At 37.2% G+C, this 17,044-nt stretch overlaps 1 protein-coding gene across 2 annotated transcripts in view; it reads left to right on the top strand.

Annotated features, from left to right (window-relative positions):
- The window catches only part of LOC139975404 (beta-arrestin-1-like), a 96,605-nt gene that overhangs the window by 59,281 nt on the left and 20,280 nt on the right, over positions 1 to 17,044 (top strand). For both annotated transcript variants that reach the window (XM_071983383.1, XM_071983384.1), the window contains 5 exons: positions 1,102 to 1,162; positions 10,511 to 10,752; positions 13,398 to 13,497; positions 15,288 to 15,460; positions 16,092 to 16,246. In XM_071983383.1, coding sequence (XP_071839484.1) covers positions 1,102 to 1,162; positions 10,511 to 10,752; positions 13,398 to 13,497; positions 15,288 to 15,460; positions 16,092 to 16,246 — 731 coding nt within the window. The remainder of the gene's footprint in view (positions 1 to 1,101; positions 1,163 to 10,510; positions 10,753 to 13,397; positions 13,498 to 15,287; positions 15,461 to 16,091; positions 16,247 to 17,044) is intronic.

The following is a 17,044-nucleotide window of genomic DNA, read 5'->3' as shown; positions in this document are numbered from 1 at the left end:
GCCTTTGTGTATCATTCAGTATGGTTGATTGAGTGTATATGTATGCGAAGCATTAAATTTTAGATGCGATTACGTGCGACTTCAGAATCCATACTATTTTTTTATGGAGGTCAAAGGTCATGAGAGCAACAGAGATCAACATATGGAAACATCATCAACATGATAAGACCTAACCCTTGGTATTTAGATTCCCTTAGTGAACGTGACAGTTTTGATTTTTTTTTTTTTGTCCTTTTTTTTAACTAGAGACCATAAGCAATATATGTTAACCAAACCAAAAGATTGGAAAAGGAATCACTCCTGCCAGAGGCTAGTTCTAGTAACTTCTCTGGTTTTCAAATAAGTAGTTACTTAAATTTGTGCCTTTCTTTATACCTGTCTCCCTGCAGTCAAACACCACTCACTCTTTAACTGTTACCTAGATATTTGGATAACATTTAAGTACCTTGCCTTTGACTGTGTCCCAATTCTGTGTCAGAGGCTGCCCACTTCCTCCACATTTTATCTCTACCATTCAGAGAAGCATTTGCTGGACCATCGCATAACTTTTAAATGTCTCCATGGACTTGCTCCAACATACTTACAAAACCTCATCCAGGAGTATACGCCACATCGTTGCCTCCAATCCAGTTCGAAATCTTTACTGGTTGCCCCTTCTGTGTCCACAAAATCATACGGCTCTCGCTCATTTCAGTTCTCCTCTGCTATCCTCTGGAATGGCCTTCCGATTGGAATTAAAGAAGCTCAGTCTGTAACCAGGTTCAGAACGCTTTTAAAGACTCACCTTTTCTCACTTTCGTAGTTTTCCGGCCTTTAAGCGCATAGAGACTTAAGTGTATTTTTGCGCCTTATAAGAACTGTGTATTACTATTATTATTATTATAAGCAACCTGACAGTCACCTTTAAAGTTAGTTGTGCCTAAAGTTTTTCATCATGTTCACAGGATCAGAGTCTTATCTCTGTTTATAATTTCAATCCCCAAAAATCATAACTCTGTTAATTTTCTTTCATGGTATAATTATAGAAAATTGACCTAAGACAAACTTGCCAGAATGTTGTTTGTCTCATGTTTTCCTACCTCTACCTCTTGTGTCTTTCAGATCACAACCTATCTTGGAAAACGAGATTTTGTGGATCATTTGGAGTACATAGATCCTATAGGTAAGTGTATAAACACAATACCGATGCAGGGAGATAAAATACTATACAAGAGCTTAGACTACCAGTACATCCTACTATGAAACCAAATGGATGAAACAAGAGCTGAACCGTTGGTTGTTTTTTTATCTGTAGGTACTTGTCAACAAGCTGCCAGACTGTTGTTATTTATCGTTGGTTTTATGAAGTTCATTCCAGGAAGGGGGTTGGGGGAGGAAGAGTTGAATACATGCTTCAATGTACCCATGATAGTCTGTACAGTACCTACACCTCTTAGACTCCTCTTAGACTACCAGTATGTCCTACTATGAAACCAAATGGATGAAACAAGAGCTGAACCGTTGGTTGTGTTTTTTATCTGTAGGAACTTGTCAACAAGCTGCCAGAATGTTGTTATTTATCGTTGGCTTTATGAAGTTCATTCCAGGAGGGGAGGAAGAGTTGAATACATGCTTCAATGTACCCATGATAGTCTGTACCTACACCTCTTAGACTACCTCTTAGACTACCAGTATGTCCTACTATGAAACCAAATGGAAGAAACAAGAGAACCGTTGGTTGTTTTTTTTATCTGTTGGTACTTGTCAACAAGCTGCCAGAATGTTATTATTTATCGTTGGTTTTATGGAGTTCATTCCAGGAGGGGAGGAAGAGTTGAAGACATATCTTCAGTACTAATAATAATAATAATAAATGAGACTTATATAGCGCCAAATCAGTAGACAAAAGTCACTGCTCAAGGCGCTTTACAAAGAAAGCAGATTAATTTACAAAAGAACAAGTGAAAAGATGGGTCTTAAGTAGACTTTTGAATGTAGAAAGTTTAGACCTTTTCGAATGTGATCTGGTAACTTGTTCCAGAGATAAGAGCCAGAGTATGCGAAGGTTCTGTAACCATAGGTCTTCAATCGTGGTTTAGGAACAGTTAAATACAGTTTGTTGGAGGAAGGAAGTGTGCGAGTTGGAATATATGGCAGGAGAAGTTGCGACAGGTACACAGGCTGAACTCCTGATAGTCTGTACCTACACGGATCCTTGTGGATACCATTCACGGGATGCTATGTCAACCAATGCACACACATATATCGTAGTAATATAACTATGTCAGTCTAGCCTCTCCACAGATGGAGTGCACATTTCATCCTCCATAAATTACTGAGTGGCTTCACTGAAGATAAAAAAAATATAACCTTTAATGAAGTTCCATCTGGTTTACATTTCACGTATGTTTGATTTCCTCTCGCTAACAGTCTACCCGTCTTACCGGGAGGAGAAACAAAGTTCATCAGTATTTTGATTTCAACTTCATGATATCCCTAAAAAGGATAATACATACCGGAAACAATATACTGTACATATATATTCTAGAAACAGAAGCTAGTTTGTTTCATTTAATGTTAAAACATATGCTTTGAATTTTGTAGGAAGTCTGTAAAGGAAAACATCAGCACTGTCCAAAGTCTAACCAAACTTCCACAGCAATGTATATCCTATCCTGCTTATCATATGTCTTTTACTGAGCACTGTGGTTGAACTTGAACAGTTCAAGACATTCTTGAAGGATAAAAGAAGTATTTGGTAGGCCTAAATACAACACATGGCATGTGGAAAGCGGGGGGGGGGGGGACTAGTGTGATGTGAAGTATGGGCGTTGAAAGTCAACAATTGGCACGTTTGACGCCCTCAGATGTACCTTGGTATAGGTGAGAACATCAACAGTCAGGCTTGTCCTGCAAACTATGATCTGATGTTAATAAAAAACCAGAATTATACTTGCAAAATATCAATTGTTTCAGTTGATGAACAGTACCTGAATTTACTGCATTGTCAATGTGTGCAATGCCTTACCCATGTGTACAACACATTGACCATGTCTTTAATCAGTTATCGGTGTCTTCAATTCATTGCAGATATCTTTATGTCTCAAGTTTGTGTCTCATTGCAATAAAGACACTGATCATGTATGCTTTAGCTTTGCTCTCTCTCTATGCTTTGTCCACATTAACAACACCTTGGCCGTGTCTTTAATTGATACACCTCTTCTCCAATTGGCTGTAGACATCTGAATATCTCAAGTTTTGTGTCGTTATATCTCTCCAATGTCACCTGTGCTCAAAGTGAATGTAGATCTTCGTACATGCTTTATTCCATACCCAGTATCAGTAAGGTTAATACAAACATTGAAAAGTGGCTATACAGTATATTGACCATATGGAGAAGGTAATGTAATAATGCAATGTAAATAATGTGGGTGATAGGGGTGGAATGAAAATAATGTGGTTGATAGGGTGTGATTTAAATAATGTGAGTGATAGGGGTGGACTGTAAGTAATGTGAGTGATAGGGTGCAATGTAAATAATGTGGTTGATAGGGTGTGATGTAAATAATGTGAGTGATAGGGGTGGACTGTAAGTAATGTGAGTGATAGGGTGCAATGTAAATAATGTGGTTGATAGGGTGTGATGTAAATAATGTGAGTGATAGGGGTGGACTGTAAGTAATGTGAGTGATAGGGTGCAATGTAAATAATGTGGGTGATAGGGTGTGATGTAAATAATGTGAGTGATAGGGGTGGACTGTAAGTAATGTGAGTGATAGGGTGCAATGTAAATAATGTGGGTGATAGGGTGTGATGTAAATAATGTGAGTGATAGGGGTGGACTGTATGTAATGTGAGTGATAGGCTGCAATGTAAATAATGTGGTTGATAGGGGTGGGATGTGAATAATGTGGTTGATAGGGTGTGATGTAAATAATGTGAGTGATAGGGGTGGACTGTAAGTAATGTGAGTGATAGGGTGCAATGTAAATAATGTGGTTGATAGGGTGTGATGTAAATAATGTGAGTGATAGGAGTGGACTGTAAGTAATGTGATTGATAAGGTGCAATGTAAATTATGTGGGTGATAGGGTGTGATGTAAATAATGTGAGTGATAGGGGTGGACTGTAAGTAATGTGAGTGATAGGGTGCAATGTAAATAATGTGGTTGATAGGGTGTGATGTAAATAATGTGAGTGATAGGGTACAATGTAATTAATGTTGGTGATAGGGATGGTGTTAATAATGTGGGTGATAGGGGTGGAATGTAAGTAATTACTCTGGGGAAATAGGTTATAATCATTTTTGTTTTGAAATTACAGTCATAGAATATCGCATGCATATATAGTGTCCATAGAAACAATTAACCCCTATGCGGTGATGATGTCACTGTGAAAGAGAAATATATAAATATATATATATATAATAATAATATATAATATATATAAATGTATATATAAAATATATAAATAGGTATAGTTTAACCGATGTGATCTGAAATAAATTTCTCTTCTTAGATCCGATGCTAAGTCAGCACATATAGAAACAAGCAAACTAATTCACTTACTTGCATAATTTGCAAAAAGAATGGAAAAGGTCTGAGAAAACATTTGTAATGTTAATAGAAACATTTAGACCCATGTTGTGATGGTATTAACTAAAGGGAAAAAAAACCCCTAAAAACATGTAATGCCTCATTAGCCTTGAACTTTATGTCGTTACAGTAATAAGTGAATGGTTTAGCCGTTCATATTGCTCAAAATTTCTATTCTTAGATTCAAACCTTAAGTCAACACAGACAGAAACAAGCAAACTGATTCACCAACTTGCATAATTTGCAAAAAAAAAGATAAAACCATGGCAGGATGTTTGTGTCATCTGGCCATGAGATTGGTACAAGATAAAAAATAGTTATATAATTATAAAGTTGACAACCTAAGAAAAAGTTATATAGCTATGTTATAGTCATAGTTATGCATGAAGGCCACAACCTTCTCAATGACTCTGTTGAACTTATTACACCCACACACCCAAGTGTGCACAATTGAAATAGTTGCTCCTGGGGTACTATAGTGCCCTACATCTATATGTCCCGTGGGGGTAGTGGAGGGGGAGGGGCATCTCATATGATGCAGCCAGACATATAGGAGTACTACGTACTACCAGGCATCTTTCTAGAGACATTAAGAGATGAACTGTTAAATCATATGAAGTACTCCATTTACATATCTTTATCGTATGATCATAACAGCAACTGCGTACAAAGTTCGCGTGGCCCATCATCTGTGTAGACATAGTAATGCATTATTTATGTAAATTTTATTCATGTATGCAGTAATGCATGCTTTGGAATAAGTTTTTTTATACTAAGGAATATGTAAATTTTGATGGGTTTCCTCTGCTATATTTTACTAGATCTATGTATTTTTTGCTTTGGGGTTTATTTATAAACAAGATGCTGTTTTTTATTTCTGACGATGACAGATTTTTACATCATTGTCTTGGATCTTGTTTGCATGAATCAACAATCGGATGATTTGAAATCCGTTAAGACAACTTCGCAGCATTTAAAATGTTTACACTTCCGTCAAAAAGTGATGTAACACCGCCTAACCAGCATAAACTGCATTTATATAATGGAGCAGCTGAAAGACAATTACACCCGAAGAATAGTTTGCCGAAAATGCAGGAGAACGCCGGTGGATGCGTACCTTGTAAAATATTATGAACTACACATATAATAATACATGTCTTCTTCACAATTCGGAAAAAAAGGGGAAAAAAACTGAAAATTAAGAAACAAAAAACTACCTTAACATCATACAATCAATTTTTTGAAAACTGGGATCTTTGAATTTCAAATCATTTTCAACTGTGCACATTTCAAAGTTGGAAATGTGCACAGTTGAAAATGAATTTTTTTTTTGCCCTTCTTCAATAATGACACTGAAAAATAAATTTTCAATTCTTCTATTTATATTTTATTTAAATTACTATGGGACTCAACAGTTGCAAATGTTTCTCTAATATTTAAGAGAATAGGTACAGTATTCTCACACCATCTAGAGAGTGCAAGGGCAGGGGGGGGGGGGATAAAATAATCTAATATTTATATCAACATCGTGATCCACAGACTGTTAAATTCATTTACAATTCATGAATTCAATGATTAATGGCCTATATAGTATTCAAACGTATATAACAGATTAAAAACAAACCCATTAATTAGTTAAAATGTATGGATCAATGATGATTACAAAAATTGACTGAAATTTCCTTGCCAAAGTGAGTTATCTGTGACATACATAAAATAATTTACCTGATTGGATCAAGAGGATTGGCAGTAATTGGATTGAGGCACAGTAATCAGCTCCCTACAATGTTACAAATATAGTTATAATTACAATATTTTGGATTAATACAACAATTACACATGCAAACATAATCCAACACATGATGTGGTCCCTAGTAAAGACTGGGTAGCTAAGGATGTACCTAACTAGTAAGAAATGTTTAAACTTTGTTAAAATAATCCGCTAAAATTTTCAATCGAATATAGTTTGCATAAATTTTGACATTACCTAATAGATTCCAATTCTGAGAGGAAAACTCTGGAATGAAGTGAAACACATAATAAATGGAAATAAATGGTGATGGATTTAGAATCGTATTCTGCCCTATGGTAATTGAAAGCTCTCTTATTAAAGTAACTAATGGAACGCTGCAGCAAGTGGGAAATTCCCTGCAGCAAGGCTGAATCAATATCAACAATAGAGATTATTCCTGCAGTCCAGCAGGTGCCTATTGTGGCCTTCAAAATATTGCATACTATCAGCTACTTGTGCCTAAATGGGTCATAGCATAACATGCCAAATGAAGATCATGCCCCCCCCCGGCAAAATGGGAGGGGTGGAAGGGGGAGGGGAAGCCCTGGCTCCTCCAGTCTCTCACATGTGTCAGGTTTCATGTACAAAGTATGTTAAACCTCCTTTATAGTGAATTCAAGAACTGTGTTGGTGTTTGTAAAGGTGAAAGGTTATTGCAGATCAACAAAAACATCTTAAATTCTTGTTAACACAGTCCCTCCCACAAGTTAAGCTTTTATAAAATCCTTACTTAGTTTGTTATTTCTGCTTGGTTGCTATGACCCTGGTGTTTTCTGTTGGGGTCAAAGGTCCATGCAGATCAGCAAGTCAGTGTGTCATATGTGGATGAATTTCATGTGTGGTATCACTGGTATGTAGATCCACATTGTTCAGTTTAAGAACCAACCTTTTTCTTCTGTGAAGGTCAAAGGTCTCCAAAGTTGGAAAGTATGAACCAAATTATGTAAACATGGTAACTCCAAATAGTAATCTTTAATGAACTTCCGTTATTAATTGTAGGTTTGTATTAGTGCAAGAAGCTCAGCTATGATCCAAACTTCTGAGTGCCTTGTGTACAATGTTACAATGAATGTTCTCACATATAAAACATGTATAAGAAATCACTATGGAACCACATTGGCTTTCTGCTTGGAAATAATTCACATGAGTACATCTTTTGTAATGGGTATGTTGGTCTAAGTACCTTTCACTCTGAAATGAATAATATGGAAAATATAATTGGCTTTTAAGAGAGAATTATTGCCCTTGGTTACATCATGAATTGTTTTGGTTCTTGATATTTAATATAACAGCAACAGTGATAGTTGTATCAAAGACATCAGGATGTCACATCATTGCAGCTATTATGTATGTTGTCCTTTCCCTAATGGTTTTAGTATCTATGTTTTTGGAAGCTCTATGCCTTACCAATCAACAGCTTGATATATGTAAATAAAAGAGTTATAAATAACTGTGTACAAAACCTTATCGATTTGATGATGTTTTTACAAAACATACGCACACACACATACACATACACACTCACAATTATATCCTTAATCTAGAAGAGCATGATTTACAATATAAACTCCGTGTCACAGAATTTCTTTTCAAATGTTATGGATTCCTCTCTTTAATCAGTGTGGTGAATATGTGTGAGACATCTTCAATTTGTTTTCGCAGTGTAATATACCAAACACTCGTTTCTCAAGTGGTTGTAGCGTAACTGTATGATGAAATTTATTGTTGATACCTCCCAACCAAAATTGAAGAATCCGAACAACAACAACACTCGTGCGATGACAACAGTTAACAGATGACTTCAGTGTGTGGGTTGTATGACATATTGAAGTCTTGTTTGTTTGTAGTGTCAGGTTCAAAGCAACAGGGGTTTGTAAACAAGTACTTGGTGAGAAAAATAACAAAGTTGTTAAGGTTTGGGAACACCTTTTTGTCTTTTCTGAAGATGCGTGCCATTATTAGTCTTGACGTTTTTTTATGACCTATTCGGGCAAAGAATTGTTACAGTCGTTCAGAAGATTTGGATCTTAAAGTTAAGAGGATAATTATTTTGAAGATGTACATTGAATGGTAATAGACAGTTTACAGCATTGTGTATTCATTACTGCCAGTCTCATGCACGGTTAAGATTTTCATTTCCCAGCTGGTCCAGTTTTTCTTAATTCTTAGTTCACATTTTTGCCACTGTTGATTTGTAATGCTGCTACATCAATGAAGTGCAAACATGTGGCAAAACATGAATGGAAGTAGAAAGAGTTGGTTGTGTGGAATACTTTCAGTACACATATATGGGCAAACTTTGGCTTGAGGGAAGGGAAAGAGAGTAGATCATAGCCAGGATGGGATGGGGGGGGGGACAATGGAGATTCAAGGGGTGAATCTCTGGCCAGGAGGGGATGAGGGAGTGGTATGATGGAGATTCAAGGGTGGAGGAATCTCTGGCCAGGAAGGGATGGGGGAATGGTGGAAAGGAGGTTCAAGGGTGGGGGGATCTCTGGCCAGGAGGGCATGGGAGAGTGGTACGATGGAGATACAAAGGGGGTGAATCTCTGGCCAGGAGGGGATTGGGGGTACAATGGAGATTCAAGGGTGTGAATCACTGGCCAGGAGGGGATGGGGGGTACAATGGAGATTCAAGGGGGTGAATCTCTGGCCAGGAGGGGATGGGGAGTGGTATGATGGAGATTCAAGTGGGTGAATCTCTGGTCAGGAGGGCATGGGGGAGGTGTTAGAAGGTTCAAGGGGGGTGAATCTCTGAGCAGGTAGGTTAGTAGATACAACAGCTGTGTTGAAACGGAATAAGTGAAAATGACTGTTGCCTCCTCAACAGAATAATGAGGACAAGTTAAACAGACAAAATTACATTAAAACCTCCCTTCCCAACCCCATTTACATGAATTAGACATCTATCTGGCTACATCTATGAATGTAATGGAACAGAAAGAAGCTCAACCATCAACTTGTATGCACTGCAAGAATAGTCTTACAATCTTACAATTGAAAATCTAGGCACACTCGATATTAATTACATTTTGGCAGTGATCATTGTAATTCTAAATCATCTGTGACAAGATCCTGCATAGCGGAGCAAAATGAAAGAGAAAAACTTGCGTCATGTTCTGTATACGGTTGCCGCGAGCGTAGTCATTAAATCTCACATGATATACTGTTGATTATATGGATACGATTAAATTGGAAATGTAATTCACACTCTTGTGTACAGATGGTTAACAGGTCTCCTCTGTACATACATGTCATATGTGGGTGTGAACTGCCTGTATTAACAATATGTCATCCATACATTTGTACATGCCTATCTATATATGTATGCGGGGGGGGGGGGGATGTATGTGTCTCTAAGAGTGTCATTTGTACCTATCCATATTCCCTATTTGGGTTTCCATTATCTGTATGTCATACGTCTTTATACCAAAGAGTCATCGGTCAGTCAATGCACATGGCTCCTTTGATTTTCTCTTAGTGTTGTGATTTCTTTGAGAATATTTCTCTAGAAGTGATCATGGATTGTCATCTTGGGCATCCATTGATGTGACTAAGCTGAGATCTCATTCAAGCCAACTTTAAGATGAATTTATTTCTGGCCTGTTCCATTCATTTTTTGATGCATAATAATTCCTTGCTTGAAAATCATTTCATTTTCAAGATCTTGGAGGTTAATCATGTTACTATTTGCTCTTAATTTTCATCTCACAGAATAATATTTGAAGTTTTTTTTAATTGTACTTAAATACAAAGCCTTGCATGGATTGACATCTTATGCAGCTTGATTAGGCCCTACTCGTCAGGTTCTGCTAGGACCACTAGGTTATCTTCAAACAGAAATGTTCTCCCAAAGTGGAAGCCTTGTACACATGGTGTTCCTTCATTCTCCAACTGTATCTTTCTTTATAACTCACTCCCATCATACATCAAGTCTGCACCCAAATGTGGACAGTTTCACAAAGAGACCCGAGACACCAATCTCTTCTCTGTTGCCTTTTCTAAATGCTGCAGTTTCTCTCAGCGTTGAAAGCTTCAGATATCACTGCATTGTCAATTGTACTTGTTAATGCTATAATTGTTGTTATCATTATTATTGTTGTTCTATCATTATTGTTGTTGTCAATATTGTTCTTATTTGCAGACGGTGTTGTCTTAGTGGATCCTGAATACCTCAAGGACCGTAAAGTTTACGCACACGTGTTGGCAGCATTCCGCTATGGGAGAGAAGACCTAGACGTCTTAGGGCTCACATTTAGAAAAGATTTGCTCCTGCAGACGATGCAAGTCTATCCATCAGACCCGGACGCAGAGAAACCTCTGACGAAACTCCAAGAAAGACTGATCAAGAAACTCGGCAAAAACGCTTTCCCGTTTTTCTTTCAGGTCAGAGCTTCGTCCTAACCTTTCGTTTTTAAGATCAAGTTTCGAAAGAGCAGAGACATCGCCTGGTGTGTGCATGGGAGTTAAACCAGGAAACTCAAGAATACAAACCCTGAGCTATCATGCAGAGCCCCAGATAGATGTGTTTGCTCTTTCAGAAATTTGTTTTACAATTTCCCACTCACTTTTCTGATGTTTGTAAATAACATATTTGGTTCATATCTGTAAGTCCTGCCTGCTAAATTTTGTTACATGCATAACTAAGAATGATGTACAAATGGGGAAAGGTAATGCAATTCAGACAGTTTATATGAACCATTCTTATTAAATTAGATATTTCATGTTTCTCCTCAAGTGGCACAACCGAAGGGTTTGGTGGAGGTGGGATATGTCAGTGGTTAGTTTTAGCCGAAATTAACCGAATAAACGCTGGACGTGACAACAGAAAGTGCACAGTTGCCATTGCACGTAGCAGCCTCTGTATAGTATCACTTCATCCACATTCAACGTTGATGGTTACTAACATCATACTTCATCACCCCATATCTCAACCAGGAATTACTACTGAAACAACAACATATATACCTGCCAAGTTATCTTGCTTTATAGGTGACAGTGCTCAGTGCTTGTCATGATGAAACCAGCATATCGGGGTTTAATTTCCTTGTGAATCTGAACTACCCTTAGATGTCATCAGCCTCTATGTATAAAGTATCAGGAAAACATAACTATAAACACAAGTTGTATTTTTTTTATTTTGTTTTTGTATTGGGATGGGTTTGGAAGGTAGAGTATTCATTTCTCTCCTTGAGGTTTTCTTTTCCACTGACCTAAAGCCTCGGTTTTCTCTCCTTTCTCTCACTTTTATGAATTTAAATATATATATATATATATATATATATATACTAAATTGTAAAAACAGAAATGTTTGCATTGAAGCTCTCATTCTAGTATTACAAAAGACTTTGTAGTTCTTGTCCATTTGATCACTCTCTACATATGGTGTGGTTTAATGACTTTTTCTGCATGTTGACAAGCAGAAAGTGGCTAAAAACCAATTTTTATGTTTCTCGACCTTTGACCTGTGATGTCATCAATCATGCAGGCACGAGTATACATGGTCAGGCAACCTACTCACCAAGTTTGAACTTGATAGGACTTAGGGTCTAGGAGGACTTGCTCACTCACTCACTCACACATATTATTCCTCACATTTCTAATGTGGGGTGAAGAACATTATCTCATCTCCCTTATACATTACATGTACGGAGATGAGATAAAAAAAATATATATATATATATAAAATGTTTGCATTGCAGCTCGCATTCTGGTATTGTACAATGTCTTGTCTTTCTTGCTCATTTGCAAGTATCATGTTCATTTTGCATTCTTTGGCTAATTAATGGTCAGCAAATTTATGGTCAGCAAAACTGGTTCATTGAAGATCTTTTAATGCGTGTCATTCACCAGTAACTGCTTAAAAGTCCATCCAAAGCAATCAACTGGATGACATAAATATTTACGTTGTGATAATTTGAGAACTGTTGAGTTGCCAGGAAACACTGCAAGTTAAGCAGCTGTATACATGTATCTATATTCCTTTGCATAATGATCGTGAATTTTTGATCAGCTGTTAATGTATACTTTCCATGACGACAAGGTTATATTCACACTCCATTTTACACATCTCTGTGCACCAACAATTTCTTGCTTACAGCTGTTAGCAATACAAATCCAAAAGTTGGCATATGACAGACAGCATTGTCTGGCTCTTTAGGGCTCAAGTTTAAGCAATACCCAAGTTATCAGATGTTCCAAGGTTAAAGCTCACAGGGTTACAGAAAGTCAACACACATATATGTTAACGTGAGAACACAAAAGGGCTCCAACAAAATCAAGTTTCTAATATACCAACTACCTTGGTTTACATGACAATTAAAAACCATCTAAATGAAAGAATTTCATCAATGTCATCGTCTATTCTAGTCATTGGTGATGGAATTTGTATTCATGACAAATGTATCGTTTTGATTTCAATCCTACCATCAAACAACCACGATATATATGTTTAAATGGTGTATGGTTAAAATGGTTTATGCAACAAACATAACAGTTTATGCAATAAATGGTTTACACAACAGACACAATAATGTATGCAATAAACAATAGTTTTTATGCAGTACATTTGCTGACAGTTGAAATGAGCTGAGTTTGTGCCTACTGATATTACTTCAGGTAATACAACCTGATAGGTTAAGAGCGAACTTAGGCTGCCTTATCATCATCTCTGACTTAATACTGTAAATATTAGGGAACCTACTATTGTAGATGGATTATGTACATGTATGAATACCAAATGTGTATAGATATAAGATAAGGAGCTGCATGTCAACAATTTGGAGAACCATCACTGTAGGGACACTCACATGCAGTCCTCTTTATAGTTTTCTGGTGTGTACCAAAAATGTTATGATTCTCCTCAAAGCTACTGTAAGATTTAAGCCACTGATTTAAAATTCTAGTAGAATTTTCTAATAATTTCTCACATGTAAATTTATGCTCTTAGCATTTGGAAAGTCATTCTTGGATTGATTGATTGATTTAAAAATTTGCTTAAAAATGTTATGTTATATCCTCTCTTTTTACAGTTACCAAAACATGCACCCAATTCTGTGACCCTCCAACCAGCTCCAGGGGATACTGGTAAACCCTGCGGTGTTGACTATGAACTGAAAACTTACGTAGCAGGTAAACCAGTTCATCATCCTCTTAGTGAAAACTCTGTGTTCAAGTTGTTCTGAATATTCCCTCTCAAGAAAGAGAACGAACATTTGCCGTGTCAACAAGCTCGCTAAGACGGCGAAAGGCATCGCACTCTTGGTCAAATTTGACTTCATCAGTTTACTCTCCGTTGCTCGACGACAAAAAGAGTCAAGAATTACGCTAAGTTGTATCCATGTGTGACATAATTTGGTTTGCTAATGAATCCTGTTAACCATTCCTAGAAATTAGAATAAATTCACCGCATCAGTTGATCTGCAGTAAATCAGTCATAATTTAGAGTGCATAAAAAATGCAAATTATAATTAGCTGTTTATAGAGGTGTAGTGTATTGTATTGATAGTTGATTGTAAGTTGTATTGGTTGCAGAGGGGGAAAAACCAAGTACATAAAATATATAACTACTTTGACAGCACCAACAAGAACCGGTTCAGTTTGTAGATCTGCTAAATGAGACTGCATTTAACTGCTGAATCAATCCCCTCCAAGACTACATGCATTATGGAGGACACAACGAAGCTAATACTATTTGCAACTAAGCTACTAAAGATGTGGGGGGAATTCATTATTATGATTGAGATAGTTGAGCAGCAACATTTGTTTTGTAGTCATCAACTAGAATCATAAAGATGATTATCTATATAGATAAATCTGTCATTACCTGACACAAAATCAGGTCAGTTCTTTTCAGAAGAAATTTATGGATATTAAGTGACAGCTTTCTTTCCAAGAAATTATTTTAAGTTACAATTTCAACATGAAAGCGATTTATTGAATCTCTCTCTTACTCTTAGATGTAATTTTATTACCAACAGTGTGATGTGAGACATGGCAATAGTGTTGTGTGAGACATGACAATAGTGTGGTGTGAGACATGATGATAGTGTGGTGTGAGACATGATGATAGTGTGGTGTGAGACATGATGATAGTGTGGTGTGAGACATGATGATAGTATGGTGTGAGACATGATGATAGTGTGGTGTGAGACATGATGATAGTGTGGTGTGAGACATAATGATAGTGTGGTGTGAGACATGACAATAGTGTGGTGTGAGATGTGATGATAGTGTGGTGTAAGACATGATGATAGTGTGGTGTGAGACATGATGATAGTGTGGTGTAAGACATGATGATAGTGTGGTGTGAGACATGATGATAGTGTGGTGTGAGATGTGATGATAGTGTGGTGTAAGACATGATGATAGTGTGGTGTGAGACATGATGATAGTGTGGTGTGAGACGTGACAATAGTGTGGTGTGAGACATGATGATAGTGTGGTGTGAGACATGATGATAGTGTGGTGTGAGACGTGATGATAGTGTGGTGTGAGACGTGATGATAGTGTGGTGTGAGACGTGATGATAGTGTGGTGTGAGACGTGATGATAGTGTGGTGTGAGACGTGATGATAGTGTGGTGTGAGACGTGATGATAGTGTGGTGTGAGACGTGATGATAGTGTGGTGTGAGACGTGATGATAGTGTGGTGTGAGACGTGATGATAGTGTGGTGTGCGACGTGATGATAGTGTGGTGTGCGACGTGATGATAGTGTGGTGTGAGACGTGATGATAGTGTGGTGTGAGACACGATGATAGTGTGGTGTGAGACACGATGATAGTGTGGTGTGAGACATGATGATAGTGTGGTGTGCAATGCCTCACAAGTTATGAGCTCTGATGTAGCATCATAGGTCCCCAAAACTAATGGAAAAGGCTACCATAGTATTTCAGTAACTTCATTATTATTTTCTTTCAGACTCTGTGAATGAAAAACCACACAAGAGGAACTCTGTGCGATTGGCAATCCGTAAAGTAACATATGCTGCCGAAGTACCAGATGAGAAGAAAATTCAACCGCAGGCTGACAAAAATATGGAGTTCATGATGAGCAGATTTCCCCTTCATCTGGAGGCTACACTCGATAAACAGGTCCTTAGAAAATACATCTAATACTTATATCCTTCCAGATACAGTGCTCAAATTTCAACAACAAAATATACATACATTCATAATTAATTAAGTTCTAACAAGTTTTTTTTATGATATTTTTTTATTATTGTCATCTCTAATGAGGGTAGTCCTGCTCAGTGCAGAAGCACTGCTTTCCAGAGGAGCCCTCAATACGAAATAAATATACAATATTATGCAGTAGAAAAACAGTAAACATCCAAAAGCACAAAAAGGGCGGCAAAAAGATAGACAAACAATTACCAGACATTTAAACAAAATATATAAGTTTTCATATTGCGTTTAAAAGTATTAACCATTATTTGCCATTATACTTCATATCTTTCAATTTTTCTGTGAAACTGTGCATAAAATCTTAAATGTATGCTATATATACCATACACAAAACACATTCATTAGCATTTAACCAACAGTGCAGAATTGTAGAGATGGAGGGAAAGAGGTGGATGGAGGGAGCATTTGCAGGTTCCAAAGTAACAAGGAATTTTGAGAAAGCAGCAAATATTTGAGATTACTACATTCATGAATTCAACATTATTTGACCGTCATGGTTTGCAGTAGTAATGATGTTAATCCCTTCTCTCTTTCACAGCAATATTACCACGGAGAGGATATTGCAGTCAATGTGCACATCGCAAATAACTCTAAAAAATCGGTGAAAAAGATCCGAATATCCGTTCGACAGCTGGCAGATATATGTCTTTTTTCATCTGCACAATATAAATGTCCTGTGGCAGTCCTGGAAACGTAAGAATCTGAGCTAAATTTCATCTCTAATGCCAGCTGAGATGAGGTGTCGCCTCTTCATCCTTAATTCCTTTCATAGTTACATCCTCTGGTATGAGATGAATACTTAAACATGATCCATTAGCTTGTTTTGAAAGTACATACTGGTTCCCACTCTATAAAGCTGTTCCTCTAATACATAACGAGGAATGGTTTTGAGGTTGTATGGTTACAGAAGCCTTCCTTAGTCCATGATGAGGAATGATATTGAGGTTGTACTGTCACTGACCCCCCCCCCTTCTAATACGTAATGAGGAATGATTTTGAGGTTGTATTGTTACTGACCCGCCCCTCTGATAAGTAACGAGGAATGATTTTGAGGTTGTACAGTTACAGAACCCTTCCTTAGTCCATTATGAGGAATGATTTTGAGGTTGTATCATTACAGACCCCTTCCTAATCCACTATGAGGAATGATTTTGAGGTTGTATTGTTACTGAACCCTTCCTTAATACATAATGAGGAATGATTTTGAGGTTGTATTGTTACTGACCCCGCCCCTCTGATAAGTAACGAGGAATGAATTTGAGGTTGTGCAGTTACAGAACCCTTCCTTAGTCCATTATGAGGAATAATTCTGAGGTTGTATTGTTACTGACCCCGCCCCTCTGATAAGTAACGCGAATGATTTTGAGGTTGAATCAAACCCTTCCTTAGTCCATTATGAGAAATGATTTTGACGTTGTATGGTTACAGAACCCTTCCTCATCCATTACGAGGAATGATTTTGAGTTTGTATCGTTGACAGAAGACTCATCT

The sequence above is a fragment of the Apostichopus japonicus genome, chromosome 10 (genome assembly GCF_037975245.1).
Source record: "Apostichopus japonicus isolate 1M-3 chromosome 10, ASM3797524v1, whole genome shotgun sequence".
NCBI lineage: Eukaryota > Metazoa > Echinodermata > Holothuroidea > Aspidochirotida > Stichopodidae > Apostichopus > Apostichopus japonicus.
The sequence above is the reverse complement of the archived record's forward strand: the minus strand, read 5'-3'. Positions and strand labels throughout refer to the sequence as shown.